Source organism: Oryctolagus cuniculus, chromosome 7 (genome assembly GCF_051225735.1).
Source record: "Oryctolagus cuniculus isolate XC-2025 breed Fujian yellow rabbit chromosome 7, ASM5122573v1, whole genome shotgun sequence".
NCBI classification, from domain to species: domain Eukaryota; kingdom Metazoa; phylum Chordata; class Mammalia; order Lagomorpha; family Leporidae; genus Oryctolagus; species Oryctolagus cuniculus.
This window is the reverse complement of record NC_142873.1, coordinates 27,778,085-27,805,544: the sequence shown is the minus strand read 5'-3', so window position 1 is coordinate 27,805,544 and position 27,460 is coordinate 27,778,085. Positions and strand designations below refer to the sequence as shown.

Genomic DNA, 27,460 nt, shown 5'->3' with positions numbered 1-27,460 from the left:
ACTGGGCGCCCTGTCCCGCGGCGGCTCGCAAGGCGCCAGAGGCGGGGGAAAGGCACTGGGGTGCAGCGTCTGGAGGAGGCTGTGGCGGCCGCAAGCCCGGAGCCACCCGGCCTTGCCGAGAGGAGGTGCCCGAGCTGCAGCAAGCCCCCGAGCCTCGCTCGGCGGAGGAGCGGCAGGACGGGGCCGGGCTCCCGCCCCTCGCGCCCCGGATGGATGTGCCCGGCCCGGTGTCCCGGCGGGCGGCGGCGGCGGCGGCCGCCGTGCTCCTGCGCACCGCTCGCGTGCCTCGCGAGTGCTGGTTCCTGCCCACCGCCCTGCTCTGCGCCTACGGCTTCTTCGCCAGCCTCAGGCCGTCCGAGCCCTTCCTGACGCCCTACCTGCTGGGGCCGGACAAGAACCTGACGGAGCGTGAGGTACTCGCGGGCCGGGGGGACAGGCGCGGCGTGTGCGGGAGAAAGTGTGTGGGGGTGTGCCGGGTGGGGGGAGGAACAGTTAATACCGAGAGAGGCCAGGAAAGCGCGGGAGCCCGCGCGGGGATCTCGCTGGACTCCGCGCCGCGTTGCTGTATAGTTTCCTGTCGCCCTCTGGGTTTAGAGGACGCGTTTTCCGCCCGGGACACGTGCGCTCGCTTCGGCCGCTTTGCTTGCGGTGATGTGCCTGGTCCAGCGGCGGGAAGGCGGCACCGCATTTCCTGAAGTGAAAGGGGCGAGCTGTACTTTGGCCCGTGGCAGGGATTTAGAAAGTCTTCGTTCACTGAAAGTCGGGGCCACCGCTTTTCTGAAAGGCTCGCTCTACCTGCTGCACCCCCTTCCTTCCCGTCCCCTGCTTCGTCTGCCTTCCTCAGGATGGCTGGGCTCGGATAAAGGGCAGTGCAGCACGCGGAGCCGTCATCTTGATTTGCCTTGATTTTTTAATTCGTTGACATTGTGTCCAAGCATAGCCTGCCTCCCACCTCCTGGGATTGGCACTTACTTTTTGTTTTTCTTGAATGTGAATGGCTGCTCCCCCGGTGTTAGTGTCGCCCCTCAACCACAGGAGAGCTCCTTGAGGGCTCTACCTGCTCCGATGGTTACAGTAGTAAAGTGCACCTAGTCCATGATGAAGAACTTCCTGTTGTCTGATTTTTCCCTATACAAGAACTTATGAGTGAGGGCATCGTGTGCTTTAGAAGTGTGCTCAATTCTGGCCGGCGCTTGCACCCGCGTGGGAGACCAGGAAGAAGCACCTGGCTCCTAGCTTCGGATCGGCATAGCTCCGGCCGTAGCGACCATTTGGGGGATGAACCAAGGGAAGGAAGACCTTTATCTCTGTGTGTCTCTCTCTCACTGTCTAACTGTCCAAAAAAAAAAAAAAATGTGCTTAATTCTTAAAATGCATGGTCAAGCCCAACCTGTGCTTTCTGCAGAAGAAAGATAGTATAGAAACTGGAACAGAAATGTAAGCCAAAGTACTGTCAAAAAAAAAAAAAAAAAGAAAGAAAGAAAGAAATTAAATTTCTTTCTTAAAGCAGGCTCAATACTCTCTGCCTTGAACACTACAAAGGCTGAAAGCTGAGATCTGGTGTTCTTTTCCCTGTGAGGGGCCTTGTGGGCACTTGTTTGCCGTTCCTTTTTTCCTGTCTGGTCTTTTCCTCCTCCCCTGCCTTCCTGTACCAGTTGCTATAAAATAACTCCTCCCATTTAAACCTTACTCTTCCCGCTGTGGTTAGTAGTCAGTCACCTCTTTGGAGGAGCAGCTTGGTGACCCTGCATAACAGGTCAGAGCAAGGGGTGGCACCACCACAGTCATTTGCATATTGGCAGGATGTAATTACTCATCATCCAGTCGGCCCTTCATTTTCAAGGCCACTCAAGAGGGAACTGAGAGACAGTGATGAATCCTGGGTTCATCCGAGTGTCTGACGTTGTCTCACTCCGTCCGGTCTCACTGACCTTTACCCAATTTCAGATCATCTGGTTTTCAGTTTTACAGTACAGGGACTGTAGCAGTTATTCACTACTGTTTGGATTTTAAGACTGGTTAATGAAGTAGGAGGGGCCAAGTCTTGTGAATACAGTGATTTTATGAGAACAAGATCACTGCAGTATTTTGAGAAAGTGTGATTATGGAAACCCAACAATAACTGGGGTATATTGGGGAGAGACGGTACTGCACATGAGCAGCTGACCAAGTTTCTCCCTGCCCTGTCACATGATCTGCACAGTTTGTGCACCTTGCTGGACTGAGAAGCACGTGGTGGAGAACCGTGCTCCCAGTGATGTTGATATTTGAAAGCTGATCTGTTTTATCCTGTGTCCTGCTAGAGGGTTGCTGTGGGATTGCTGTTGTGATCAAGTGCGCTGCCTCATCAGAAAGCTTTCTGGAGTGGAATTATATTCAGGGGGCACAGGTGCCAGGCCCAGTAAATATTTGCTGATTGTGTAACAAAAATTAAGCATACTTCTGTTACTGTGAATCCGATGAGAAGGGTGGAATATGAAGAGAAATCCAGTGGTCTGGGAAAGGAGTGTTATTTGTCTCCAAAGCCCTCAGAGTCATGCCCAATTCAGTATTGCTCTGCTCACTCTATGGAGAGCCTTAAATTCTTTGAAAAACTGATAACAAATAATAGAACAACTTGTTCTTCTTCTTGACTGAGCATTCATTTTTAGCAATGGACAGTTAAACAATAAAAAAAATTACATGATATTTAGGCAAAGTGAATGCCAAGTCACGTTCGGTGACATTTGTATTGAAGTTTGGATTTCCTCCAGTAGAATGCAGGAGACCAGGTTGTATCATCTTAAATAGAGTTATTGTTTAATAAGTCCGAAGACAAAAGAAGGGACAGAAGAATTTCCTCTGTTTTTCCACTTTGAAAGGGTTTTCTTTCTTGATTTTAGGAAAAGTCTTGACTTAAAAACATATACCATTTTTATAAGCTTTAAAAATTTTTTTCTTTAAAGCTTTTTAAAATTTTTATTTATTTTGAGAGGCAGAGTTAGAGAAGGGTAGAGAGAGATCTACCATCTGCTGGTTCACTCCCCAAATGACCATAGTGACGGTGGCTGGCCCAGGCTGAAGCCAGGAGCCAGGAGTTTCTTCCAGGACTCCCATGTGAGTACAGGGGCTCAAGCATTTGGGCCATCCTCTGCTGCTTTCCTAGGGTATTGGCAAGGAGCTTGACTGGAAGTGGAGTAACTGGGACTCGAACTGGCACCCATATGGGATGCCATTAACCCACTACACCAGGATGCTGGCCCCTCTTTATAGGTTTTAAGCAGGTTAATTTACTCTTATGGTTGAAGGCCAAACTTTAAATAAAGTAAAGCTCTTTATCTAAAAATCATATTCATCCTTTCATCTTTGCGGCATATGGTTCAACATTTGACAACTTTCTTTAATTTATTAAAAAAATTGGGCTGGCGCCATGGCTCAATAGGCTAATCCTCCGCCTGTGGCGCCGGTGCCCGGGGTTCTAGTCCCGGTCGGGGTGCCAGATCCTGTCCCAGTTGCTCTTCTTCCAGTCCAGCTCTCTGCTGTGTCCCGGGAGTGCAGTGGAGGATGGCGCAAGTGCTTGAGCCCTGCACCTGCAAGGGAGACTAGGAGAAGCACCTGGCTCTTGGCTTCGGATCAGCGCGGTGCGCCAGCTGCAGCACGCCGGCCACAGCAGCCATTGGGGGGTGAACCAACAGAAAAGGAAGACCTTTCTCTCTGTCTCTCTCTGTCCACTCTGCCTGTCAAAAAAAATTTATTAAAAAAATTGTACCTATTCTGCCTGATATTTAGAGCCTCAGAGTTTGATTCTTACTTCCTTGACAACCTTTTCTCCCACTACATCCTGTGTCCCCTTGCCACCTTCCACATACCGAAGCTCCATCCATATGAATCTTATAAATCAAGCGCATTCACAAACTCTCATTCATTGGCCTGTTCTCAAAAATATGATCCCTGCTTGAAATAATCATCATCTACATCTGTTAGCTTCTAACTTTCTCATTTTTCATGGTCCCTCCTAAACAAGCAACCCCATGGAATCATTGTGGTCACACAGCAGGTTAAGCTGCTGCCTGCAATGCCAGCATCCCAGATGAATACCAGTTCGTATCCTGGCTACTCAACTTCCAGTCCAGCTCCCTGCTAATGGAGGTCCCTGCCAGGCACATTTGAGATCTGGATGGAATTCCAGGCTCTCAGCTCCTGACTCTGGCTTTGCCTAGCCCTGGCTGTTGCAGTCATTTGGGGGAGTGAATCAGGGTGGAGGATTTCTCTCTCTCTCTCTCTCTCTCTCTCTCTCTTTCCTCCCTCTTTCCACCCCATAACTCTGCCTCTCAAAATAAATCTCAAGAAAATAAGTAACCGTATTTCCTATTTCCATTATAAATAATATATGCAAGTATATTCCCACAAATTTCAAAACTTCCTTTTTTTCTTTTATTGTCATCTCCACACAGGAAGAAAAACAAGCTGTCTAGCTGAAACCCCGTTCTCAAAGTCTAAATTCGAATTAGAACTTAAAACTGAACATCTGTTTTTCCTTGACTTTCTGTATCTCAAGAGAAAGCACAAACAAACTGTGTTCCAAAGAATTGTGAAAGACTCTTTGATTAGAATACAATCAATTCCCTTTGCTCACATGACAGATTTTACCTGAGGTGACAAGTTAGGATATCGATAATTAATAAGGGTCTGTAATTCATACATTTTTGCCTGTGGGAAGCTTTCCTTCAAGATTCAAACATCTATATAAAGCAGCATTTTCTGATGTAATGACTTCCCCTTTGGGGCATTGAAAGAGACCCAGTAGCTAAGCTCTGGAGGCTGCATGGTCTAATGTGCTATGGCAGCACCTGTCAGATTGAAAACGTTACTGTATTAGAAACAACTTTGGTACGTACCACATGATCAGTAACAGTTTCCTGATGGAAGAATCAGACATTTTAGTTTGGTACATTCAGAATATCTGAGTTTGGATGCTCCCTCAGCTAATCTTAGCTTTGATAACTTTGGGCAATTTACTTAATTTTTCCCTAAGACCAGGCTTCCTTGATTGTGAAATAATGACAAAAGCATTTGCCTTGGAAGCCTGTTGTTTTGATTAAATGGAGGAAGTTTAGGTTAAGTGTATTCTCTACTATGTAAACACATCAGTAAAAATTTACTGTAAGTGTTGACAATAGCGTGAGAGCAACATTCACCTTGGATTGAAGTCTCATCAGAGAAAATGCAGGTTTCTTATTTAATGTAAGTTTAAGGGAACCCATCTCCCCTACTCCCACTTGCCTTTATTTTATTTTTTTTAAGATTTATTTATTTATTTGAAAGCAGAGTTCCAGAAAGATCATCCACTGGTTCACTCACCAAATGGCAAGAGCTGGGCCAGGCTAGAGCCAGGAGTCAGGAACTTCTTCTGGGTCTCCTATGTAGTTGTCAGGGACTCAAGTGCTTGGGCCATCTGCTGCTTCCTGAGATGATTTAGCAGAGAACTGGATTCGAAGTGGAGCAGCTGGGACTTGAAGTGGCACTCATGTGGGATTCCAGTGTCACAGGCAATGGCTTAACCTGCTATGCCACAATGCTGGCCCCTATTTTTGTTTTTAGTTGACACTGCAAGGTTGGTAATGATACTTTCCCTCTTTTTCATTATCTAAATTGTGGTTTTGTATTAGAATTAGGTTCATGAGCATGGATCTTTAAATTGGCAATTAAAAGGATAGGACTTAACAGTGAGAACTTGGCAGCCACTCATGTGGAACAACTATTATTGAAAATTTTAAATATCTCTTAAGCACAGACCATATTTTTGGATTGAAGAGGCCAAGCAAAGCCCCAAAACAAAAGAAGATGGGATATTGAAGTGGGCAGTAGAGAACATTATTAAAGGAAAGGATTGATGGCTTGTAGCTTTGTGTTGCTGTGTTGAGGAAAAATATACTGGGGGAAAGGTAAAGGTGAAGAAACATGCTGAGTCGAACACAGGAGGCGGTTTCACACTTTGGAAAACTAAAGCACAACAGTACAAACGTACTTCCAAAAAGTTCATGGTAAATATGATCAAAAGGTGAATTTATGTTGGTGCAAGAAATTTTCAAAGCTATGCATATAAAGGATCTTCAGGGGGCCAGTGCCATGGCTCACTTGGTTAATCCTCCACCTGCAGCACAGGCATCCCATATGGGTGCCGGGTTCTAGTCCTGGTTGCTCCTCTTCCAGTCCAGCTCTCTGCTGAGGCCCGGGAGTGTAGTGGAGGATGGCCCAAGTGCTTGGGTCCCTGCACCCGCATGGGAGACCAGGAGGAAGCACCTGGCTCCTGGCTTTGGATCGGCGCAGCGCCGTTTGGGGGGGTGAACCAATGGAAGGAAGACCTTTCTCTCTCTCTCTCTCTCACTGTTTAACTCTACTTGTCAAAAAAAAAAAAATCTTCAGAAAGTTCATAGAAAATGCATATTATGGAAAAAGTATGCATGAGTTTCAAAAATTTTTTTGGACCAAGGCAAATTTATCTTTTAATTTCACTTTTTCATAAATGTTTTAAAACACTCTTCTGTCTGTAAGAGTATAAGCAAAAAACGAATGAGAAGTTGTTCTTCAGGACACAGCTTACAGAAAGTTTGTGAAGATACTTTCAGTCTTCACAAGGTTACCCTTGACTGTTTTGCTTTTCTACTGATAGGCATCTTAAGATGTAGTCACACCAGCTAGGGACACTTTTGTTCCTTATTTGCTACAATGTCCATGCTTGCGATTATAAAAATCACTTGTACAGTCTTTGATTATACTTCCACTCATGTATACAGATGCAGCCAAAATTCCTTGAGTGGAGGTTGCTAACTGATTTACAAACAAAACTTTGACCCATATTCATGAAGGTGAATTTTAAAATTTTAAGTGGAATACTCAGAAATCAAGTCTGGGGTTAGCCTGGCTCACTAGGCTAATCCTCCGCCTGCAGCACCGGTACCCCAGGTTCTAGTCCAGGTTGGGGCGCCGGTTTCTGTCCTGGTTGCTCCTCTTCCAGTCTAACTCTCTGCTGTGGCCCGAGAAGGCAGTGGAGGATGGCCCAAGTGCTTGGGCCCTGCACCCGCATGGGAGACTAGGAGGAAGCACCTGGCTCCTGGCTTCTGATCAGCGCTGCGCGCCGGCCGTAGCAGCCATTTCGGGGGTGAACCAACGGCAAAGGAAGACCTTTCTCTCTGTCTCTCTCTCACTGTCTAACTCTGCCTGTCCAAAAAAAAAAAAAAAAGAAAGAAAGAAAGAAAAGGAAAAAGAAAATGGTGATCATACTGGCAACAGATTCTACACTATTCGTTTACCTTATCCTCTGAAACCTCAGAAGAATGGCTTATTTTTATACTTGGGAAAACAGAGATTACCCTTGGTCTCAGAATGCCAAAATCTAGCATCAGATTGCTTCATCATAAAGTCATCAGCTTCTTGCCAAGAATACCTTCCAAAAGGCACTTAAAAATTAAGGCCACTGATCTGGACTTTGAAATGATTATTATAAAAACTGACTTACTTAAACCCTCAGGACCTTGGCAGACATTTGATTAGATATAAAATGAAGAGTTTCCCTCCAGTGTTTGTTAATGGAAGAACAGGGATAATTAATTTCATTAATTCATATTGCACCAGGTGACCTGTATTTCACTTTCAGTTAGTCTTCAGATTTACAGATAAAATAGAGTAATTTACGTGTATTTTCTGATTTAATCTCATAACAAGCAGTCCTAAAGTTAAGGGGAACTAAGGATCTTAGCTATTCCAATGGTACCCAACTTAAGATTTTTCAACTTTGCAGTGGTATGGATGTGGTGTGCACTCAATAGAAACCATACTTTGAATTTCAGCCTTTTCCCAAGCTAACAAAAGGCAGTACAGAACTCTCATGATACTGAGCAGGGACAACAAACCACAGGTCCCTGTGAGCTCCATGATGGTTAGGATAAACAACTGATACTCCACAGTATAAGTGTTGCTAAGCCATGGTGTTCAGTAGATTAGGTGTATTAAGTATTTTCAGCTTAGCAATATTTTTAACTTGCACTGGGTTTATCAGACATAACCCCATGGTAAACTGAGAAGCATCTATAATCACACAGCATGCGATGGAACTGAAATTCCAGCTGGGGTCTTTGTGACTTCATTTTAAGGTTATTTCCACTGTAACCCAACTTTAAAGTATGTGTTAAAATTAGCAGTTCTTTTTATTCTATTCTTTTTTATTATATTACATGGAAAGATGATTATAGTTAATATGGTATCATATAAACCACGATAGCTGAGAGTGTTCTGAATGTTCTCATCGCAAAGAAATGATAAATATTTGAGATGATGAATAACCCAGATAACTTGAGTTGATCATTACACAATGTATATGTGTGTCAGAATATCACATGTACTCCATAAATATGTATAATTATTATCTGTCAATTTAAAATTCTTAAAAAAGAGAATAGCAAAAACTTACAAATAAGCAAAAATAAGTACCTAAAAATTGTCAATATCCTACCATCCAAAGATAGTTATTCTGTCTTCAAGACAGAGTTGTCCTGTTTATTTCTTTACTCCAAAAGAAGTGAAATCTACAGAGAAACCTAATCAAACAGTAGGATCAACTCTACCTATCCTGTGTCTAGAAGCAAGAATGACAGTGATTCAATTGCTGAAACACTTATTGATCCTGCTGTTTTTAAAAATAGTATAGTGGCTGTTAGATCATACAGATGAATGTTGGGTCCACCCTTGTAGAATCTCTATGTGGCAATGGTTCGGAATCTTGGCTCATATTAAAATCTGCTATGGGGTTTTTACAAAATATCCATGACAAGAGATTTTTTTTTAAACTTATCAGGAAAGATGCAGTCATAGTTAAGGACCAGTGTTATGAGTTAATTGGGGAAACCATCCCATGCAAAGCAGTATTGAGAACTTTGAAAGTTGTGATACAAATACTGTCAGCTTCAGCAAAGTCTTTCTGATAAGAAATTCTTAGAACTAGGCTTTGATGAATAAGAAGGAATTTTAATAGGAAAACTATGATGGATTGGGGATGGGGGAGGATATGCCAATTATACGAACTGTTGTTGTCAAGGTTTCTTTGGCTGATAGGATGAGTTGCTTGAGGTACTGATACATTGTTTTATAAGAATGAATTCATGATAAATAGTACAGCTGCTTTAATCACTAATGAATATTTATTTTCTTTCTACCAGGTCTTCAATGAAATTTATCCAGTATGGACTTACTCTTATCTGGTGCTGCTGTTTCCTGTCTTCCTCGCCACAGACTACCTCCGTTATAAACCTGTTGTGCTGCTGCAGGGACTCAGCCTTATTGTTACGTGGTTCATGCTGCTCTATGCCCAGGGACTGCTGGCTATTCAGTTCCTGGAATTCTTTTATGGCATTGCCACAGCCACTGAAATTGCCTATTACTCTTATATCTACAGTGTGGTAGACCTCGGCATGTACCAGAAAGTCACAAGTTACTGTCGAAGTGCCACCTTGGTGGGCTTCACAGTGGGCTCTGTCCTTGGGCAGATCCTTGTCTCTGTGGCAGACTGGTCCCTGTTCAGCCTGAATGTCATCTCTCTCACCTGTGTTTCTGTGGCATTTGCCATGGCCTGGTTTCTTCCTATGCCACAGAAGAGCCTTTTTTTTCATGTTCCTTCCTCCTGTCAGGGAGTGAATGGCATCAAGGTACAGAATGGTGGCATTGTTATTGACACCGCAGCTTCTAACCACCTTCCTGGGTGGGAGGACATTGAGTCAAAAATCCCTCTAAATATGGAGGAGGCTCCCACAGAAGAACCGGTAAGCTCAACCTTAAATGTTGTTGTTATTTGAGGGGCTAGACCAATGGTGAAAAAACTGACAGGAAATCTCTTGCTAGATTTTGTATTCATTTGAATTCAGGTCTTATTCTGAGTTGAGTCAATGAGTCATCCATTCATTAGTTCAAGATATAGTTGGTTTATATTAAGGAAGACAAATATATGTTCCCTTGGAATGCATGACCTCCGGAGTCAGACTGGGACAGCATTGTATCGTTCATGTCAGAGATGCTTTGGATTGCAGGGTTGTGTCATCTTCGTCTTCCTATTCCTAAGTGCTTGTTACATAAAGAAAGCACGTGGAAAATTTTTGCTAAATAGGAGATGAAATTATTCCAATAAATGTTTAAAATCTACTTCTATCTGAATTGAGGCCCAAAGTATTGAAGGATAGGAAGTTATTTTCCTCTTCTGTGCTAGAAGTGATGTCTGTGATTTACTTTTCAAATGATACTTTGCCAAAATGAGGTAGTAATGAATAATACAGAGGAAGAGACTCCCAAGAGAAAAATTTAAGATGACGAGAAAGAAGTATTAAAAGTTTTGACTAAATGGGGCCAGTGCCATGGCTCACTTGGTTAATCCTCCGCCTGTGGCGCAGGCATCCCATATGGGTGCTGGGTTCTAGTCCCGGTTGCTCCTTTTCCAGTCCAGCTCTCTGCTGTGGCCCGGGAAGGCAGTGGAGGATGGCCCAGGTACTTGGGTCCCTGCACCCGCATGGGAGACCAGGAAGAAGCACCTGGCTCCTGGCTTCGGATGGGCACAGCGCCAGCTGTGGCGGCCATTTGGGGAGTGAACCAACAGAAGGAAGACCTTTCTCTCTGTCTCTCTCACTGTCTATAACTCTACCTGTCAAATAAATTTAAAAAAAAAAAAATTTAAGAAAAAGTTTTGACTATAAAGCCATCTCTTTGAGGAGAGAGATATGATAGTAACATAATTAATCCATCCATTCTGCATCTAACCAGAAAGATAAATTGCCTCCCCACATTTCTTTTTCTATATTACATTGTTTTTTCTTTCTGTCAGGTTATAAGCTTTTAGGGGCAAGTTTCATTCTAATTATACTGAATTAGTCTTAGTTTTCCTGGGACATGTTGGAAATAAGCCTATTAACATTCCAGATTTGCAAGAGGCTCTGTCAGACATAAAACTGGGTTCTATTAGTTTTGTAGGCTGAATGAGAATAATGCACCAGTATGAATAGAGTGGCTCACTATCTGGAGTTAAACTAGTAGTTTCAATGTGGCATCTTATATCTTCATTGAAAATTATTCTGTTTTGCCTAACACCATTCTTTGCTTCTGATTATGATAACTAGTTGAAATTTAGGTTATTGTCCCCAAAAGCCTGGGTCACCCTTTCAAGTGGGGGTAACAGTCATTATGAAACTCACTTTGATTACCAGGACATCTGTGTCCTGCTTTAGTCAAGAAGACCAGGCATTAGATAGCAATGGAATACTGATTCCTTCAAGGTTGTTTAGGTGACATTGGAGATTCCACAAAGTGCTGATAGTGGGAGGGGAAGAAAGTGTAATCATGGGATATATCTTATGTGGAAGGGAAAAAAAGGATCGACCCCTTACTTTTTGTTTTTAAATATGTTTCAAATGTGTTACAATGGCTTTGGCTAAAATTGATGTGTATCTAAATATATATTTTAAATATTAACATTGGATATACTTCTAAAGATTTTTATAAACCAGTTTTGAAGTTTTTTGAATATGAATAAGAAACATGGTAAGACACATTTTGCATAGCAACCAGTAAATTCACATGCATGTGCATATTTTATGTATATACAGAACTGAGGTTTTATAACACAGTACATTATTCTGATACATTCCAATCTATTCACTTTTTATAATTCTCATCACTATCTACTAATGAATTTAATTACCCACTCATGAGTTGTGACCTACAGTTTAAAAAACTCTGTCCTAGGTCAATTTGAAATTTGTTGTATATTAGAAATGCAAAATGTTGGTATTTTATATGTTGAAGGATTATAAAATTATAGAGATAGAAATGATTCTAACTCCAAATCAGAACAATCAGAACGTCGTAAAAGGTATTAGATTTAGTAGCTCTTTCATTTTAGAGATGAGGATTGAGATCAGAAATCAGTGACTTAAGTGGAATTGCAGAAATATACTCCTAAACATAATTTCAAAGCAAATAAAGGTCCCCTTCGCTCTATACTTGGCACCATAAAGGCTTTCACTAGAGTGACAACATTGTCAGAACTATCATGTTGGCCACGGTATGGTCAAAATTAGAATTCAAGTGATAGATGGAGGTGGAAAAAAGTGATAGCCCAGACTCTGCTGCTGATACCATAGCAGATGGCAGTGCTTGGCAGCTGTGCTGACTGGCCCTGAAATACTACTGTTTTTCTTTGGCAAGTTTGAAGGAAAGTCAGAATATGGATACTAAAGGACATATAACCAGTTCAGTTGACAAAACCTATAGCTAAACCATAAATCATAATTGTGGTAATTACTGAAGAGTAGGTGCATGGTTTTATCTTGATTTTATAGAAAGGGAAATAGAATTAGGAGTAGTCAAAGTGATAGCTCAGTCCACAAGTTACCTTAGAGTATTTCTGAGTTCTTTTCAGAGACAGCCTATTCCTATTGCTGTGGGGCAAAGGGTGCTGACCTCACAAGAAGAGCCACCAGAATCGGTGACTATCTTTCTTTCTTTTTTTGACAGGCAGAGTTAGACAGTGAGAAAGAGAGACAGAGAGAAAGGTCTTCCTTCCGTTGGTTCATCCCCCAAATGGCCACTATGGCTGGCGTGCTGCACTGATCGGAAGCCAGGAGCCAGGTGCTTCCTGCTGGTCTCCCATGCGGGTGCAGGGCCCAAGCACCTGGGCCAACTTCCACTGCCTTCCTGGGCCACAGCAGAGAGCTGGACTGGAAGAGGAGCAACCGGGACAGAAACCGGCACCCCAACCTGTACTAGAACCAGGGGTACCGGCGCCACAGGCAGAGGATTAGCCAAATGAGCCGTGGCGCTGACCAGTGCCTATCTTTCACAAATGGAACCATACTCACTGTGTTCTTGGCTTGTAACTGGACCTAATATATGTTCAGTTCTTCATTCATTGCAAATTATGCAGAATAAACTATTCTTTTAACCCTGGTATATAATTAATACTTAAGAAATGATTCTCATAGTATAACATTTGTGGACTGACACCTTTCACAATCAGAAAGCTTTCTTTTTCACTTAATTTTGATAGTCACTGTATATAAGTAATATATCATCTTTTAATTTTTTTAAAGATTTATTTATTTACTTGAAAGGCAGTAACACAGAGAGATATCTTCTGGTTCACCAGATATCTGGTGGTTCACCCAAATGACTGTGACAGCAGGGGCTGGGCCAAACCAAATCCAGGAGCCGAGAACTCCATCTAGGTCTCCCACGTGGTGGTAGCAGGGGCCCAACCACTTGGACCATCTTCTGCTGATTTCCCAGGACATTAACAGGGAGGTGGTTCAGAAATGGAGCAGGTGGGACTCAAACCACTACCCATATAGGATGCCAGCATTGCAGGCTATGGCTCAATGCTGTGTCACAACACTGGCTTCATAATATTATCATTTTTTTAAAAAAAGATTTATTTATTGATTTGAAAGTCCAAGTTAACACAGAGAGAGAAGGAGAGGCAGAGAGAGAGAGGTCTTCCATCTGCTGGTTCACTCCCTAGATGACCACAACGGCCGGAGCAGCACTGATCCAAAGCCAGGAGCCAGGAGGCTCTTCCACGCGGGTGCAGGGGCCCAAGGACTTGGGCCATATTCTACTGCTTTCCCAGGCCATAGCAGAGAGCTGGATTGGAAGTGGAGCAGCCGGGTCTTGAACTGGCGCACATATGGGATGCCGGCACTTCAGGCCAGGGCGTTAACCTGCTGCAGCACAGCGCCAGCCCCATAATAATATTATCATCTTAAAAAGAAAATATCTGTCCTGGCCGGCGCCGCGGCTCAATAGGCTAATCCTCCACCTGTGGCGCCGGCACACCGGATTCTAGTTCCGGTCTGGGCACCGGATTCTGTCCTGGATGCCCCTCTTCCAGACCAGCTCTCTGCTGTGGCCCGGAAGTGCAGTGGAGGGTGGCCCAAATCCTTGGGCCCTGCACCCGCATGGGAGACCAGGAGGGGCACCTGGCTTTGGCTTCAGATCACTGCAGTACGCCAGCTGCAGCAGCCATTGGAGGGTGAACCAACAGCAAAGGAAGACCTTTCTCTCTGTCTCTCACTGTCCACTCTGCCTGTCAAAAAATAAAAAAAAAAAAATCTGTCCTGATTCTATAAAACAATTCATACTTAGTTTTTAAAATTAAGCATTACAGAAAACTATATAAAAAGAAATAAAAGTCACCATTATTAGTATTTTCATGAAATTCTTTCCAAACATCTCTTTTCATAAATACATATTCACATATATATACATTGTATAATAAATGAAATTATAACCTACATGTAGTTTTGTAATTTTTTTTCTAGTCAGTGTTGTCTAGTACTAATCTATGTCTCTCATTTTGCCTTTCTGTGTTAACCACAAAATTAAATTTTGTATGTTCTATACAAGCCTAGGGAATTATGGCAACCTCTGATAGATCCTTGATACATTGACAGAGATATCTCACAGGGTGTCTGAAAACTCAATTTCATTTTGTAGCATAGTCTTGGAATGATGCATAGGTCAGTAGTGTTTTTGCTTCACTGAATTATAAATGTAGTAGCTTTACTGTTTTATTAGTAATATTTCCTATAGGTTAAGTGTTAGTATATATATATATATATATATTTTTTTTTTTTTTGACAGGCAGAGTGGAGAGAGACAGAGAGAAAGGTCTTCCTTTGCCGTTGGTTCACCCTCCAATGGCCGCCGCGGCTGGCGCGCTGTGGCCGGCGCACCGCGCTGATCCAATGGCAGGAGCCAGGTACTTATCCTGGTCTCCCATGGGGTGCAGGGCCCAAGGACTTGGGCCATCCTCCACTGCACTCCCTGGCCACAGCAGAGAGCTGGCCTGGAAGAGGGGCAACCGGGACAGAATCCGGCGCTCCAACCGGGACTAGAACCTGGTGTGCCGGCGCCACAAGGCGGAGGATTAGCCTAGTGAGCCGCGGCACCGGCCAGATAGTATATTTAAGGAAGAAAAATTAAAATCATTAGTAACCCCATTACCCAGAGGACTGCTAAGATTTTGGCTGATTTCTTTGTCAGATTTCTACCTTAACAATTACAATTCAGTAGATCTTTCATTTATAAGGATCGGAGATTTCCACTGCTGGATTCAGTGAACAGTGGTAATCTGATGGGGTTATTAGTCTGTTCCTTAGTGTTAATGTTGTTTGCCACTCTGTGGGAGATAGGGAATGTCATCTGTCTTCGACTGAAGCATGCAATCGCTGGCCATCTTTCTTCATTTTGTAAATAATGCATGCTTTGTGGACTGATTACATATATTGTGCTTATGTGATAGAACATTTAAAACAGAAATTGCATGAGAATGTATTTTTTTCCCAAAGGAAATAAAGGTAACTGCTAATACGTTTGCATTCTTATATGTTTACTTAGATGAAATATGTGTAAGCAATTGGTTTCACAAGGAAACATGAATATAAAATTGAGTCTATGCAATTGCTTTTCTGTACATGATGTTTAAGCTTTGTTTCATTTTGCTGTGTAGGAACCCAAGCCAGACCGTCTCCTTGTGTTGAAGGTTCTGTGGAATGATTTCTTGACATGCTACTCCTCTCGCCCTTTGCTCTGCTGGTCTGTGTGGTGGGCCCTTTCCACTTGTGGCTATTTCCAAGTCGTGAACTACACACAGGGTCTGTGGGAGAAAGTGATGCCTTCTCGCCATGCTGCTATCTATAATGGTGGTGTGGAGGCTGTTTCCACTTTACTGGGTAAGTAGTACAGGGTGGTGGAGGGGTGGGTGTTGAGATTCCTTTGGTAGTTAAGCCAGTCGTAATCAGATTTACTTTTCCCAAACTTGAGGTAGCCTTAAAGAAGGATTTACTCATAATGAGCTCTGATTTTATAATTTGGAAGGACAACCTAGAGGTACTCATGGTAGAGAACTGCGATGGACAAACTTGAATTCTTCATAAATTTTGGGAGAACTGAATAAGATAATTTTCAAAATAATTTTCTTTGCTTATCCAGGTTTCCAGTGTCCATTTTACTGGTTGTTTTTTTCACCTGATGTGAAGTTTCGAATAACAATTTATAATAGTTTATAATAGTAATAGCTAATATCTTTTGAATGTTATATACTAGGTGCCATTTTAAGAACTTTATATTAATTCAGCCTTCAAGAAATTATTGCAATTATTATCCTCATTTTTCACACTGGAAATTTGGTAAGTAGGGTTTAAAACCTGCCCAAGGTCATCAGGCAGAGTGACTTCATTTTATTTGGAAATGTTTATACTAGAACAGTGAAACTAAAGTTTAGAGATAATAGGGTATAGTATATTAAACAGCATTAGTTTATTACAAAAAGATACATGGAAATTATTTACATGATGAAAGATTTTAGAACTTCAGTGGACTGGGCAGCTTCATGTGATACCATTTCAGTAGAGATTTTGGTATACATATTTTTCAAGAATGTCACCATCTCTAAACAACAAAATGTCCTTGCTGTTTAGAACTACTATGATGCACCCATATTCTGGAAGAAGAACTTTATCTTCAACTTTCACACTAACTGGTTGAATCACTCCACCCATTCTTTTAGAGCCTAAACCAATAGCCACTACTGTTGCTTGCAATACTTTTCCTTGGAGCATATGTTCCTTTGGTTACAGATTCCACTACTCCTTTCAACCAATACTCAGTCAGAGTGGAAGAAACCTCCTGAATGCTTGTCCTGCCATGGCTCTCACTGTAGCTTCTGTTCTGCTCTCCAGTGCCAGTGTCCTCAGCCATTTACTCTGTTTATCCCTTTCTAGTTTGTTGAGTTACCTCATGTAACCTCATGTTGTCGGAAGGCTTTTATGTATCTGTAAAATTTATGATCTGTGCCCGGCACTCAGAGCACTCCATATACTTTAGCTATCATTACTGTTTTGCTTATTTTACTGGAAGACACGGAAGCCCTTTGGCCATGTACTGGACTCCTCTTTGGTTTGATGGAAAGCTGATTCATCCTACCCTGTTACCAAACTGAAGCTGTAGTTCTTTTTGACTCTTGCCACTGCTTAAGCCCCAGTAGTTTTGTCCTTAGCATTGTCTCTATGTCTCTGTTCTCGTTTTCTATCTCATTGCCTCCTGCCTTAATTCAGTCTCTCATAATTTCTTATGCTCCATACTGTTTATTCTGTTAAGTCCAAAATTCTCTACCTGGGTTTCAGGCCCCCTATAATCTTGAACTATCCTATTTTTAAGTTGAAATATTTTAAGGTGCAAGTGTTTGACACAGCAGTTGAGTTGCTCCTTGGGGCACCCACATCCGATATCACAGTGCCTCGATTTGAGTCCAATCACCTCTATTTCCAATACAACTCTCTCCTGATGTGTGCCCTGGTAGGCAGCAAATGATAACTCAAGTTCTTGGGTCCCTGCCACCCACCTGGGAGGCCTAGATTGAGTTTGGGGCTTTGGGGAGTTGAACCAATAGGTGGAAGATTTCTCTGTGTCTGCCTCTCATGAAAATCAAGATTTTTAAAAAAAATTTTAAAATTTAATAATCTAAGCTGAATTTTTAATTTATTGAAACAATTTTTGCTTAGCAAAGTAATTAGATTTTTATTTTGTTTTGTAGGTGCTGTTGCTGTGTTTGCCGTTGGTTATATAAAAATATCCTGGTCAACCTGGGGAGAAATGACATTATCTCTCTTTTCTCTCCTGATTGCTGCTGCAGTATACATCATGGACACTGTGGGTGACATTTGGGTGTGCTATGCATCCTATGTTGTCTTCAGAATCATCTACATGTTACTCATCACAATAGCAACGTATGTATTTGGTCTCAAAAGAACATTAGGAAATCTTATGATAAACTGGTTTTCATTACAAATCAAGAAGTTAAGTTTTCTAGTTAAAAGAGGCAAATAAGGGGAGGTATAGTATTATGTATGCGTTATCAGTTTTTCTCCTGAAAAAGCATTAAGGCAAAATATATTTATTCCTTTGTTTATATATTCCTACTGCATACATATATATGCATGAGACGTCATTTAGCAACAAAAAGTTTTTCATATGATTGGGAAGGGAATTAAGGAAGAAAGAAAGGACTATTCATATTTAAAGTAAAAATTGTAACCACTAAGGAAATAATTCTTATATATTCAGCTTAACTTGTTTTTTTTTTTTTTTTTTTTTTTAAGGTTTCAAATTGCTGCAAACCTCAGCATGGAACGCTATGCTTTAGTGTTTGGTGTAAATACCTTCATTGCCTTGGCACTACAGACTTTGCTCACTCTAATTGTGGTAGATGCCAGCGGACTTGGCTTGGAAATTACCACTCAGGTGAGATCTCTGAGTGCTGAACATAGTATGATCAGGGTGGTAGAAGTGGATCGTGCTTTTTAAAAACAAATTCAAACAATATAAGCAGATTTAAAGTAAAAAGTGAAGGTGTTCCCTCCTTTTTTGGTCACCCCTCTCCTCCATCCTTAGTTCTTTTCTGCCAGGAGGATATTGGGATCATCTTTCTTTTGATGAGTCCCTAGAGCATTCCTGAGTATAACTAACCAGCCTAATGGGGCTATTTTAGCTGAAAGACAACACTGATTCGTTCTAGGCCAACCCTTTCTGCTTCCTCATCCATTCTTTCCTTCCATGCTTAATTCTATGCCTGGAATTCTGTACCCAATCTTTAGAGATGCTCTTCTTTATCTCACAACTCTGTCTCCTCCCTTCTTTATTTAAAATACCCCTTACCCAGATACCAAGGTAATGACTTGCTGTGGATAAATAGCATTGTGATTCGTAACATATGACCTACTGAGAAGACACCTGCCCAAACAACAGAGTGAACAGTTGTATTCACTCAGGAATATAGTTATATATATACACATATATACATATATATGTATATGTATATATATATATAGTATAGTTATATATGCCTTCATCTGTTGTGAGTTTATGGGTTGGGCTTGCTCTGTGCTTTGGTAAAATGGGCAGCTTCATCAAGAGGTGCCAGCTTTACCTCCAGCCCAGCTTAAATCATTCCTTCTCCATATTCCCCCCAATACACACTACTTAATATTCCATACTTAAGTATTAGTTTTCTTAGAATACAAACCCCAACATGTTAGCAGTAATTAACTTTGTTTTTATTTAAAAGATTGATAAAAGAAATAATATGTAATGTGCATGAAGTGCCTTCTATCTACCAAGCACCAAATATGGAATTTGTAGTAGTGTTGCCAGCATTAGACATAAAGAAAAATCTGAGACATGTTAGGTAGAGCTAGGATTTAAACATCTGTCTAAACCTAAAACCTACTTTGGGATGGAGAGTAGGGGAGAAATTAAGAGTTTGTTATTCTGCTGTTTGGTAAAGAAGGGTCCTGGACTATCACAGTTGAGGGAAACTTGGCTGACATTTGAAGTGCAAATTTGACAGCACATTCTTGCAGAAACAGTGATTTAAAGATGTGGAATAAAAGGATCTTATGGGCTTTGCAGGAACCCTTACTGCCATGATGATTAACTGGCTTTCTATAGATAGGTTTCCAAATGTGAAAGAACCTGGCTCAGCTATAAGGATACATTCTTATTGTACCTTTAAACCAGTAATATGTATTCAGTAAGTTATTTTAAGAGGAAGCAGATGAAGATATTGATAAACTACATAGTCACATTTTAAAATGTCTTAGTAATGGAAGATGGTTGATCTTCTTCTGCCCTCTTCTGGGGAAGAAAAGAAGCACTTGATCTTCAGAGCTTGGTCTGTTAGTCATGCTTACCTGTCAGCTTGAGCGAGGAGACCATGAATCAGTTATAACAATAATGACAGCAACAGTAAAACAGAAGCATTGCTAAAAAGCATTTTCATGCATATTCTTGATCCCTCCCAATACTCCTTCTTAAAGAACTCCATTTTGTGAATAAAGAAGTCATGGCTCAGAGATTAAGTATTATAGTCAGTGATTCACAACTGGTAAGGAATGAAGTCTGGATTCACATTCAGGCTGTCGGTTTCAGCACCATTGTGCTGTGCTACTGCTTTGTGTCTTTAGTACCTAGCATGTAGTGTAAACCTGCTATGCCTTTTGAAGTTTGATTGCAAAACTCTAAATAATTAGAGAATGTTCACATATATGTAATAAAACAATTCATCTTCTAATGGATAATTTGATAATCACCACTTTTCTTCCTTTTAGTTCCTGATTTATGCCAGTTATTTTGCATTCATCGCTGTGGTTTTCCTGGTGAATGGTGCAGTCAGTATTATGAAGAAATACAGGAAGCAGGAAGATCCAGAATCAAGTTCTCAAGTAATCACTTCATAATACACTGCTGAAGGACTTCTTACAGCAAGGACTCTGCACATAAATTGCCTGGATGTATTTAATTTTTTAATATTTAGACATGTATTTATGAATGTGCATTTCAGTGGCTTCAAAGCAGCCACTCAGCTAACACTTTGTGTTCCTGAAGTAACAATGATACTGTTCAGAGGAGCCAGAAAGTGAAATTTATTTCATGCATTATTTATGAGATCTAATTTAAGGGAGACTTGTTTTCTGATTCAAACGTGAACTTGAATTTGAAAAATCAAGTAATCAAGAGCAATCAAGACTAGGCAGTGTTGTATACTTGATAAGCAAATGAATTTGATGTTTTATAGGTCACACACATCTGTATGGGCTTTGCCAGGTACTTGGCCTGGTGGGATCAGGGCTCCGCAGAGGCCATAAGATCTTATAAGTCATGATGGAAATATGTTCTGTTGGCAACTGCCTCTGTTCAACTTAAATATTTCTATGTTACCTATGTGCATTTGTGTTTTTGCAGATGAAAGATAACTGGCAATATTTGCTCTGATTTAATCTTTTTCCTATAGGGAGTAAGTGTCATTTCTAATTTTATTTTTAAAAATTCATTCTATGAATGTTCTTAGTTCCCATCTTGACCATTATGTATTTGTGTAGATTTTTTTCTTTTTTAGTTTTAAAGATTTATTTATTTCTTAGAAAGGCAGAATTATAGAGATACAGAGAGAGAGAAAGAGAGAGAGAGATCTTTCTGTTTGCTGGTTGACTCCCCAAATGACTGCAACAGCCAGGGCTGGGTCAGGGTGAATCTAGGAGCCTGGAGCTTTATCCAGGTCTCCCATATGGGTACATGGCCCAAGCACTTGGGCCATCTTCTGCTTTCCCAGGTGCATTCAGGGAGCCAGATCAGAAGTGGAGCAGCTGGGAATCGAACCTGTGCCCATTTGGGATGCCAGTGTCACAGGTGGCAGCTTAACCGGCTATACTGCAACACTGGCCCCATGTAGATTTTCTTTAGAAGTACATTTTTGCATTATTCATATGCTTCCCAGAGAAGCTCATTTAGTTAGGAAAAAGGCAAGTTTTGAAGCCTGTTAATAATCTAAATGAAGATTGAATCAGAAAATTTAAGGTAGGATTGGTTTTCTTTAAATCTTCAGTGTGAAGAACTATTAATTCCATGATGAAAAATTCATATACAGGCTAAACAACCTGCCCATTTTGTATCTGCATTCCCTTTTGTTTCCAAAATAAAGTGAAAAAGTCTTTTTTTAAATAACTTCATTCCCATTTATAGCTTTTATATTATTTTGTCTTTCTTATCCAAGATAAAGATATCAGTTGGAGTTGGATTACTCTAAGGTCTTTTTCATAAACTGAGCCTCCTTTTAATTATTTCAATAGAACAGGAACTAGGATAGATTTGATTCCTGCATTTTGTACCTTAAATCTGCCTTTATTTCTAAGGGTAGATCATCTTCAAATTTTGCTTAAAATAGAAACTGCTTGTGATTCCATTTCCAAGTTATTTGAAAAAATATTCTTTATGCATACAACTCTGAATCAGTCTACCAAGGGAAAGTGAGACTTGAAAACTATTTTAAAGCCAACTTTGTTGCCTTATCTTGAAAAGAACCCAGATAGGTGCTTTTAACCTTCTTGAGAATGACAAAGCTAACAGTATTAATGATAGTGTCAAGACTGCAAAATTGACGTATTCATTTGATTTAAGTAAGAATCCTGGAAGCAAACGGATGGGGATAAGAAGTCATTTTTCTGTTCACTTTCCTTTACAATTAAGGGAAAGGAAAATAATACTACCTAAAGAAGAGAAGGGGGAGTGATATCATAAAAGTAGTAATCCCCATTTTATATTTTGCCTTTTTAAAAAACTTTATTTTACTATATAGGTAATTGTTTTCTCAGAAACAAGCAAAAAGTCACCATTGAGGGATTTTATTTAATCTTTTTTTAAAAATAAATTGACGGTAGTACAATCAGATTGTTCATGTTACCAAAGCAATGTTTCCCTGGAATTTAATTCAACATTTGTGGTACACAACGTGAGCCTTTACTTCTTTAAGAATATGTTCACATCTTGGTATGTAGCCATATCTATAGAATGCTGAACCCAACATGCAAGTTGTACTATATGCAATTTTGCAAAGAAGTGAAAATCATTTGTTGTACTTTTTATTCAATTATGTGTAGATTATAAAATTATTTTACTAAATAAATATTTTATGGTATGTTTTCCCTTCTTAATCAAAATTATTTTAAATTTCTTTTGACAGTAAGAGCTTTACATTACATCTTCAAATCTTTCAGCAATTTCTCCTAGGACAGAGTCCATATTAAGCCTTCCCTTTATCTACTTCTGAATTATCTTTAGTCATTCCATCAAATCTTCCATTGTTGTGTGATTTCTCCCATTGACTCTCTTCATTTCTATTGTTGTCACAATTTTTTCCTGATTCCATATTACACTTGATTTTTCTTGGTCTCCATCTTATCACCTCTCATACTTCTTTTTAAATGATTCTTTCCTCTAGAAACCAAAAAGAGTTGTTCTTCCTTTGATAAAATCAATTTTTTCAAATAAAGAAAATTAAAGCAAGGGTAGAAAGTCCCATCTCATTTTGAAACTTCTTCATTCTACCCTAAAATATTCTGGCAACCCAGGATCTTTTTCCACCAGGTGAGACTCATGTGTTTTTTATATCCCTGAAATTGAGTAGATTTTTTAAATTAAAATATTTTAAAAATAGTGACAGAGGGAGAGACGGAGATTTTCCATCCACTGGTTCACTCCCAGATGGCCAGAGGGCCAGGGCTGGGCCAGGCGGAGTTCAGGAACTCCATTCTGGTCTCCTACATGAGAGTACTTGGGCCATCTACTGCTGCTTTCCCAAATGCATTTGCTGGGAGCCAGATCTGAAGAAGCAGAGCAGCCAGAACTAGAACCATGTCTCAGATACGGGATATTGGTGTTGCAAGAGGCAACTTAACCCACTGTACCACAACACTGATCCCTCAAGTAAAGTCTTTTCTTGAAGTATATAAATTCATGCTTTTCCTTTACTATCCCATTCCAAAACTTACTTAAGTAAGGCACTTCACTGATTATCAGTAAAGACTTGGACATTTTTCATGCAAAAAAAATTTTTTAAACATGGTTTTTCTGCCCCTATAATTCTCTGGTTACCTTTCAGATTATAAAGCTTCTAACCATTTGTTGCAAAACACATCCTTCTGCCATATAGAATATTGAATTATATAAATAGTATGTGACAGATTCAACATAGCCACAGGCAAATACAATACCTAAATGCACATAATTTTTTTAAAATACATCAACATGAAAATTTAAGATTAAAATGGCTATTGATGTCTAGTCCACTGGATGTCTTATTCAGCCATCAAGCTTGAATAATAGAACTTGGATGCTATCTACTTGTTTTACTTATAGGGTATTACAATTAATATATTTAACATATTGTGCTTTGGGAAGGGCATTTGTGAAATCCCCTTTAAGATGATGATGGAAAAGATCTTGAAAAAGATCTTGTATTGGTAGTAATTCCTGTTTTTTTGAGTAATGTTTAACAGAAAGGGAATTCAAGATATTAAGTTTGCCACTCAAAGCTGGAATATATTAGGGAAGTCACTCTTGAGGTTTAATAGTCTCATCTGTAAATGGGATGATATAGGATTGTTGTGAAGAAATGAGAGAATATATACGAAAGCACCTGTTTCAGGCACTAAGATTGAGAAATGTGTTCCAATTCCCTTTGCTCTCCATTTCCAATTTGTAGCTATCAATTTCAAAAGTGTGCTCTCAGGAAAAAAAAAAAAACAACTTTGTTTATATCACAGGTTTCTTAAATCCCCCCTCCTTATTTTTGAATTCTGTTTTGGAAGGCACCTCTAGAAATACAAAGATGAAAAAGCCATGGTTCCTGCCCTCTAGGAATTTTTTTATAGTAGTGTTTTGTTTTGTTTTAAAGATTTATTTATTTTAAAGTCAGAGTTATACAGAGAGAGGAGAGAGAGAGATAGAGGTCTTCCATCCGATGGTTCACTCCCCAATTGGCTGCAACGGCTGGAGCTGCAGCCAGGAGCCAGGAGTTTCTTCTGGGTCTCACACGTGAGTGCAGGGACCCAAGGACTTGGGCCATCTTCTACTGCTTTCCCAGGCCATAGCAGAGAGCTGGATTGGAAGTGGAGCAGCCGGGTCTTGAACCATCACCCATATGGGATGCCAGCACTTCAGGCCAGGGCATTAACCTGCTGCGCCACAGCGCCAGCCCCCCTCCAGGAATTTATAATGTGTGATTGGAAAGGGTAAGTATAAAGGAAAGTAGGAATGCCTGACTGCAATACAAGGCAATGTGTCAGGTACCATAAAAATTAAAAGATGCAAAGATATTGGGAAAATCAGAAGTAACTTCCTCAGGGAGGAAGGCTGGCTAGGATTTTAACAGAAATTTGGAAAGGGAAATAGTGGTGGAGAAAAAACCATATGAAAATATGAGGGCCTGATGATATGGTGTAGTGGGTGAAGCCTGTGGCCTGTGATGCTGGTATCCCATGTGGGTGCTGGTTCGAGTCCTGGCTGCTCTGCTTCCCATCCAGCTCCTTGCTAACTGCCTGGGAAAAGTAGCAGAGGATGTCGCTTGTCGCCCACATGGGAGACAGGGATGAAGCTCTTCCCTTCTGTTTGGCCAAGCCCTAGCCACTTAGGCCATCTGGGGGGTCAACCAGTTGATGGAAGAGCTAGGTACCCCTCGCTTTGTCACTGTATAAAATAAATAAATCTCAAGGAAAGAAGGGTACAAAGTGGTGGTGGTGGTGATTTTGTAAGTAAAGCCTAAAATGAGATGAAGTTGGGAAAGGCAGCTTGGAGTAATCTTAAAAGTTTTATTAATTGGAGATGGGTATGGATAGTAATAATTAAAATAAGTTTTGCTTTTAAGAAAACTGGCAAGAGTGGATAAGATGGATTTTATGGGTGTTAGTGAAACCGATGACATATCTGAGGAGCCATCTTGTACGATAAGTTTCAGCCTCTCCAAAATCCAGCCTGGCTTCCTATAAGTTAGGTGACCAAATGGCCCAACCACAAGCGTCAATGTCACCCCCCACCCTAACCTGCTCCCACTTCCTTATCCATGCAAGGCTATAACAAGACCTGCCTTCCCACACAGACTCACTCACTCACTCTCTCTCTCTCCCCCTCCCTCCCTTCCTCCCTTCCAATAGCCTGTTGCGCTCCTACTCCTCCCCCCCCCCGCCCCCATAAACTTTTTTTTTTTTTTTTGACAGGCAGAGTGGACAGTGAGAGAGAGAGAGAGAGAGAAAGGTCTTCCTTTTGCCGTTGGTTCACCCTCCAATGGCCACCGCGGCCGGCGCACCGCGCTGATCCGATAGCAGGAGCCAGGTACTTCTCCTGGTCTCCCATGGGGTGCAGGGCCCAAGGACTTGGGCCATCCTCCACTGCACTCCCTGGCCACAGCAGAGAGCTGGCCTGGAAGAGGGGCAACCGAGACAGAGTTCGGCGCCCCGACCGGGACTAGAACCCCGTGTGCCGGCGCCGCAAGGCGGAGGATTAGCCTAGTGAGGATTAGCCTAGTGAGCCGTGGCGCCGGCCTCCCCATAAACTTTTAACTCTGGTGTTTGGTGTGTTTTGTGGTGGCCTTTCAATGGGAAGACAGCTAAAATTGCTAGTCGAAGTGCCGTTATGGTTGAGGCAGGCTGTTATGGCTTCGGCCTGTGGAAATAAATGGAGGCACGGCTGATTTGAGGCTGCTACATTAACATTCTAGAACGTCTGCCCCTATTTCAAAAGGCAGAGCAAATAACCTGCTCCAGGTCACACATCCGTGCAGTAGAAAGGCTGGCGTTCTGATTCCCACCCTAACCCCATGCATTGAGGGTCACTTCCGCCCCTGTTCTCCTAAGTGCGCAAAGCCAGGACTAAGATGGCGGTGGGGCGAGAAAAGACCATCTGAGTAGCAGCCTCACCTCCGGAAACGGAGATCCCAGAGGAGGAGGAACGGCTCCGGGTGAGCTAGAAGTCGGATAGAGGGGTGAAGTGGCACAGGAGAGAAACGCCTCAGGGTCTAAAGTGTGGAAAGTCAGGCGGATGCGGAAAACCGGAGCCCAGGCTTCCCGCCCAGCCCTCCGCAGGGCCGCTGAGACCGGACGTCGCCCTGCGGGCCTGGGCCCTGGCCTGGCCTGGCCTGGCCTGGCCTGGCCTGCCGTGCCGTGCCGTGCCCAGAGCTGGCCGGATGGCCGCGGGCGGGGGATTGTGTTCACGTCTCTAGGCGTGGGGCTGTCAAGTCCACCCAGCGCTGGAGAAGGGGAGTCGGGCTCTGGGGAGCCTGTTTTAGAGCCCGAGGTGTGTGTTTGAGTTGACCGCTTTTGAAACTTCAAAACCTGCCCCAAGCGCCGGTGTGAAAGAGACCCTCAGATGTTGGGAAAGGCTTCAGCTGCGGTCCCCGACAACGTCTTGGGGCATCTGTGTGGACCTTAGAGAACACCGTCTGAGATCATCCCTTATTGCCACATGGTCCTCTTCTACAACAAGTCGAAGGCAGCAACGTTGGACCTTCCATCGTGGTCACAGATCAAACAAGCGGGCAGACACAGCTACTTGGAAATCCGAGCCTTTGACCATAAAACGTGTCCATAGTGTGAAATTATCTGAGTAACTGACGACAGCCATAAAGATCTGTTTTTGTTGCAGTTCCTGCTCTTGTACTTAACTCCTATAGTTTTTTCATCCTCTCCTCTCCTCTCCGCCCTCATACTTGCCTTTGCCTGACACATTTTATACTTAACCAAAGTCATGCCTAACGGAGAAGGGGTTCTGGCATCAAACCAGGGTTCTGACTGAGAGCTGAGGTGGACCCAAGTAGGTAGAAACCCTGCTCTGACTTCTAGCAGAGCAATATGTTTCAAAATCATCTCAAGAGAAAAGTATTCTTTTTTGAGACTCTACACTGATCGAATTATGCAGTGTGGAGTAGGAAAGCACAGAGGACACACCTTTGTCTTCAGTAACTATGCTCCCAGGAAGGGACTTAAAATCCTGTTTCCTAATGTGCATAAAATTTTACTAATTGAGCAAAATTAGTGTGTGCCAAATATTCTGGGTCCATGGT

The 27,460-nt window shown here is 41.7% G+C and overlaps 1 protein-coding gene across 2 annotated transcripts; it reads left to right on the top strand.

The window, feature by feature from the left end:
• On the top strand, positions 1–22,543 carry SLC19A2 (solute carrier family 19 member 2). Of its 2 annotated transcripts, none has more exons than XM_002715273.6 (6): positions 1–413; positions 9,195–9,794; positions 15,524–15,746; positions 17,609–17,801; positions 18,174–18,315; positions 20,181–22,543. In XM_002715273.6, exons 1-6 carry the CDS (start codon positions 210–212, stop codon positions 20,307–20,309), a joined length of 1,491 nt encoding a protein of 496 aa, XP_002715319.1. In that variant the 5' UTR covers positions 1–209; the 3' UTR covers positions 20,310–22,543. The 2 variants fall into 2 exon arrangements, with proteins under 2 accessions (XP_002715319.1, XP_017201184.1); XM_017345695.4 differs by having other exon boundaries at positions 74–413; positions 17,708–17,801.
• The last annotated feature ends 4,917 nt before the right edge of the window (positions 22,544–27,460 follow it).